At 43.7% G+C, this 6000-nt stretch overlaps 1 protein-coding gene across 2 annotated transcripts; it reads left to right on the top strand.

The window, feature by feature from the left end:
- Positions 1 to 628: 628 nt before the first annotated feature.
- Positions 629 to 5767, top strand: folr (folate receptor). Of its 2 annotated transcripts, none has more exons than XM_036961176.1 (5): positions 629 to 859; positions 1321 to 1459; positions 2002 to 2190; positions 3458 to 3593; positions 5472 to 5767. In XM_036961176.1, the coding sequence occupies exons 2-5, from the start codon at positions 1331 to 1333 to the stop codon at positions 5741 to 5743; spliced, it is 726 nt and encodes a 241-aa protein (XP_036817071.1). In that variant the 5' UTR covers positions 629 to 859; positions 1321 to 1330; the 3' UTR covers positions 5744 to 5767. The 2 variants fall into 2 exon arrangements, with proteins under 2 accessions (XP_036817071.1, XP_036817072.1); XM_036961177.1 differs by having other exon boundaries at positions 657 to 859; positions 1267 to 1459.
- The last annotated feature ends 233 nt before the right edge of the window (positions 5768 to 6000 follow it).

Consider the following 6000-nt stretch of genomic DNA (forward strand, 5'->3'; position numbering starts at 1 on the left):
AGGAGATGGGAGAGGCAGGACTTGCAGCGCGATCTGTGTCAGAAATATAACTGATTTCTATTTTAGCCCTTGGCAACGCAGACGCTCGTTGGCGTGTGCGAACAGTGTGGGTGCAATGATTGAATAACATAGATTTCAACATTCATTTTGCAACGCATGCGACGCGAGTGGTGTGGTCAGCCCATTAGTGTGGTGCGCGCTAATAGCGTTTCAATTGGTAACATCACTTGCTCTGACACCTTGAAGTAGTTGTCTCCATTGCTCTGCAAGGGCCGCTACTTTTGTGGAGCGATGGGTAACAATGCTTCGTGGGAGGCAGTTGCTAATATGTGAAGAAGGGTCCCTGGTTCGAGCCCAGGTAGGAGCGAGAATAGGGACGTTAGCAACACTGTTACACGATGACAGATAACTGCAACATCCTGTGTTAGATATGTCACAAGACATGTTCTCTTTAAGAGTGATTTGTTTTAAAGTTTCTAGAAGTTTTACTGCAGTAATCTATCAGGTCATGCTGCCATTTTCACACCTTCAGTGCATAAACTACTGGTGGATGGAATCTTACCGTGACGAGGCTGAGACCTTGGCTTGAGATAACAGGAAACCTCCCTCACAGAGAGACCTCACAATACACACACACACACACACACACACACACACACACACACACACACCCAGAGGCAGACTTTGCTCCGTTGAGACCATTCTCATGTGGTTGCATGTCAGGGAGTTTCCCACAAGCCACGGACACATATGATCATACACACACCTGAGGTTACAAAAGCTGCCCTGCCATTGTAAAGGACTCAAAATCACGTTTAGGTGATTGAAACAGGACTTCTGCACCACTGCATTTGACAAGGTATTGTGAATCCATTGTTGTATTATTCTAATTGGCTCATGCATCATATGTCTAGATGTTGGTTAATTTGAGAGAGTGTGAGATTTACAGTAAATTGACAGATTATTAAGATGACTATGCTTTGTGAAGAATGTGTGTGCTGGAAAGGTTTAATACAACACTAAAATGTTCCTCCTGTAACAGACCAGCAGTTAGTTAACTGTTAGACATCTTTTTCAATGTGTTTTTAGCAGATTTCTGGGTTGTTCATCTGTTCGCGTGTGTGTGTGTGTGTGTGTGTGTGTGTGTGTGTGTGTGTGTGTGTGTGTGTGTGTGTGTGTGTGTGTGTGTGTGTGTGTGTGTGTGTGTGTGTGTATCTGTGTGTGTGTGTGTCTGTGTGTCTGTGTGTGTGTGCTTTACCCATGCAGTGTGTTGATAGAAGTGTAGTTAGTATCTGTGTGTTCTCTCCTCCACCGACCCAGCTGTAGAGACATGTGGTGGGTATTGATCCTGCTGCTTTCCCTGGCCAGCCAGGCTCAGTCTTTAGAAAAGCTCAACATGTGTATGGATGCAAAACACCACAAAAAAGAGCCTGGCGCCGAAGGACAACTCTATCAACAGGTGTGTGTGTGTGTGTGTGTGTGTGTGTGTGTGTGTGTGTGTGTGTGTGTGTGTGTGTGTGGAAGTAGAGTGAGTGGAATGGTGGAAAACTGCATACATTTATTAATCTTTAAATTAACAATGAATCTATCTATGTTCGTTCTTTTCCTCCTGTAGTGTGTTCCACGGAGGGATAATGTTATTTTCATCCTGTAGTGTGCTCCATGAAGGGATAATGTTAGTTCCTCCTGTAATGTGTTCCATGGAGGGATAATGTTATTTTCCTCCTGTAGTGTGCTCCATGGAGGGATAATGTTATTTCCTCCTGTAGTGTGTTCCACGGAGGGATAATGTTATTTTCCTCCTGTAGTGTGCTCCATGGAGGGATAATGTTATTTCCTCCTGTAGCGTGTTCCACGGAGGGATAATGTTATTTTCCTCCTGTAGTGTGCTCCATGGAGGGATAATGTTATTTCCTCCTGTAGTGTGCTCCATGGAGGGATAATTACATTTTCCTCCTGTAGTGTTCTCCATGGAGGGATAATTACATTTTCCTCCTGTAGTGTGCTCCATGGAAAGATAATGCCTGTTGTACAGCTAACACCAGTGCGGAGGCCCATGATGATAACTCCTACCTCTACAACTTTAACTGGAATCACTGTGGTATCATGACCTCCAAATGCAAGAAACACTTCACCCAGGACACCTGCTTCTACGAGTGTTCACCTCACCTGGGGCCCTGGATACAGCAGGTAAAGGCATACATCATTTCCTAGGCAGATAATCTATCAGTTGGCCAGACTAGACAAAGGCCCCCAGCATTGAGGGAATTTGAATAATCTGGCCCGGGCAGGTGTGGTTTCCGTCAGGTGAAAAGTGATTTCATTCGTTTTGAAACTGGGCTGCCTCCCGGGTGTGATGCGGGTACCTCGTTCTGGCTGACTGAAAAGTCGGCTCAAAACAAAAGTGATGTAGTCCTAGGTTACGCACGTGAGTAGGATTCAGTAGGATTAATAAATAGGATTCAGTAGGATTAATAAATAGGATTCAGTAGGATTAATAAATAGGATTCAGTAGGATTAATACATAGGATTTAGTAGGATTAATACATAGGATTCAGTAGGATTAATAAATAGGATTCAGTAGGATTAATAAATAGGATTCAGTAGGATTAATAAATAGGATTCAGTAGGATTAATAAATAGGATTCAGTAGGATTAATAAATAGGATTCAGTAGGATTAATAAATAGGATTCAGTAGGATTAATACATAGGATTCAGTAGGATTAATAAATAGGATTCAGTAGGATTAATAAATAGGATTCAGTAGGATTAATACATAGGATTCAGTAGGATTAATAAATAGGATTCAGTAGGATTAATAAATAGTATTCAGTAGGATTAATAAATAGGATTCAGTAGGATTAATAAATAGGATTCAGTAGGATTAATACATAGGATTCAGTAGGATTAATACATAGGATTCAGTAGGATTAATAAATAGGATTCAGTAGGATTAATAAATAGGATTCAGTAGGATTAATAAATAGGATTCAGTAGGATTAATACATAGGATTCAGTAGGATTAATAAATAGGATTCAGTAGGATTAATAAATAGTATTCAGTAGGATTAATAAATAGTATTCAGTAGGATTAATAAATAGTATTCAGTAGGATTAATAAATAGGATTCAGTAGGATTAATAAATAGGATTCAGTAGGATTAATACATAGGATTCAGTAGGATTAATACATTGGATTAACGGCGCAGATTACTGTTTAACTTGAGCGAGGCGCATCGGCTTCGCCCAGCCATGTGACGGGCCATAGACCGGTTCAACCCAGACCAGCTTAATTGAATCCCCTTGGTGTCTCAGCCATGGCACAACCCCTGAAATAAAGTATGTGCACCACAAAAAAATGGAGGGAAATCAAGGAGTTTCCCATAGCTAGCTTCTATATGTATTTTATACTGTACAATGTCAAATGAATCAACATTCTATGACTTTTATTGTGTAGGTGGACCAGTCTTGGCGTAAGGAGCGGATCCTATACGTGCCTCTGTGTCAGGAGGACTGCCACAGCTGGTGGGATGACTGCAAGGATGACTTCACCTGCAAACAGGACTGGCACTACGGCTGGGACTGGACCACAGGTACACACACACACACACACACACACACACACACACACACACACACACACACACACACACACACACACACACACACACACACACACACACACACACACACACACACACACACACACATACACACACACACACATATATACACACACACACACACACATATACACACACACACACACACACACACATATACACACACATGTACACACACATATACACACACACACACACATACACACACACACACACACACACACACACACACACACAAGATTGAACTCTTTGGCCTGAATTCCAAGCTTCACATCTGGAGGAAACCAGGCACCATCCCCATGCTGAAGCATGGTAGTGGCAGCATCATGCTGTGGGGATGTTTTTCAGCAGTGGGACTGGGAGACTAGTCAGGATCGAGGTAAATATTAATGGAGCAAAGTACAGAGAGATCCTTGATGAAAACCTGATCCAGAGCACTCAGACCGGGGCGAAGGTTCACCTTCCAGCAGAACAACGACCCTAAGCACACAGCCAAGATAACCCAGCAGTGGCTTCGGGACAAGTCTCTGAATGTCCTTGAGCGGCCCAGCCAGAGCTCGGACTTGAAGGCGATCTCACATCTCTGGAGAGACCTGTAAATAGCTGTGCAGCAACGCTCCCCATCCATCCTGACAGAGCTTGAGAGGATCTGCAAAGAATTAGAGAAACTCCCCAAACACCGATGTGCCAAGCCTGTAGTGTCATACCCAAGAAGACTTGAGGCTGTAATCGCTGTCAAAGGTACTTCAACAAAGTACTGAGTAAAGGGTCTGAATACTAATGTAAATGTGTTATTTCAGTTCATTTTATTTGATATTATTTGCTAAAATTTCAAAATAATCATTATGGGATATTGTGTGTAGATTGATGAGAGTGAAAAACAATTGAATACGTTTTAAAATAAGGCTGTAATGTTACAAAATGTGGAAAAAGTAAAAGGGTCTTCATACTTTCTGAATGCACCCCAATGACCTCGTACCCCTGCACATGGACTCGGTACTGGTACTCTGTGTATATTACCAAGTTATCCTTACTCATTGTGTATTTATTATGACTTTTATTATTACAGGTTATAACTTGTTATTATTATTTCTCTAGTTTATTTCTCTCTGCATTTCACAAGGAAGCATTTCACTGTTAGTCTACATCTGTTGTTTAAGAAGCATGTGACAAATAACATTTGATTTGACACACACACACACACACACACACACACACACACACACACACACACACACACACTAACATACATACATTGTTTTCTTTAAATGCAAAATAAAACATTGTTTCTTCATCCCATCCTCTCCACCCCGTCTCTCCTCCCTCTCCACCCCTGTCTCTCCTCCCTCTCCACCCCTGTCTCTCCTCTCTATCCCTCTTCCATCCTCTCCACCCCTGTCTCTCCTCTCTTCTCTCCACTCTATCTCTCTTCCATCCTTCCACCCCTGTCTCTCCTCTCTTCTCTCCGCTCTATCCCTCTTCCATCCTCTCCACCCCTGTCTCTCCTCTCTTCTCTCCACTCTATCCCTCTTCCATCCTCTCCACCCCTGTCTCTCCTCTCTTCTCTCCACTCTATCCCTCTTCCATCCTCTCCACCCCTGTCTCTCCTCCCTTTCTCCTCTCTTCTCTCCACTATATCCCTCTTCCATCCTCTCCTCCCTCTCTCGTCTCTTCTCTCCACTCTATCCCTCTTCCATCCTCTCCTCCCTCTCTCCTCTCTTCTCTCCACTCTATCCCTCTTCCATCCTCTCCTCCCTCTCTCCTCTCTTCACTATTTCCCTCTTCCATCCTCTCCTCTCTTCTCTCCCCTCTATCACTCTTCCATCCTCTCCTCCCTCTCTCTCTCAGGCCGTAACCGTTGTCCTGCTGAGGCTAGTTGTCGTAAGTGGACAGATATCTTCCCTACAGCCCAGATAATGTGTGAGAAGATCTGGTCTGACTCCTACAGCTACACCAACCTGCCCAAGTCTTCTGGCCGCTGCATGCAGCTGTGGTTCACCGGGAAGAACCCCAATGAGAAGGTGGCGGAATACTACCTGAACCACGCCCCCTGGCAACGTGCTATCCCCGCCTCACTCCTCCTCCTGGCAACAATGTCATTAAGCGTTGTCCTGCTCTGAATAAAACCACAGATGTTCATGTCATGGATGGCTTTATGTGTCCTTGTCTCCCTACACACATTAACCGTCTCTCTGTGACTATATGTCTCAAATCAAATCCTATTCCACATGTGCACTACTTCTGACCAGAGACATAGGGGAATAAGTGCTTCAGTCCTCACCGTCACTCCCTCTTCCTTCTGTCCTCTTCTCCCTTCACTCCTCTCTTTCCTCTACTGTAGAAGGGTTCAGCGTTTAGCTTGAGTCCCTCCCTGGCA

The sequence above is a fragment of the Oncorhynchus mykiss genome, chromosome 24 (genome assembly GCF_013265735.2).
Source record: "Oncorhynchus mykiss isolate Arlee chromosome 24, USDA_OmykA_1.1, whole genome shotgun sequence".
NCBI lineage: Eukaryota > Metazoa > Chordata > Actinopteri > Salmoniformes > Salmonidae > Oncorhynchus > Oncorhynchus mykiss.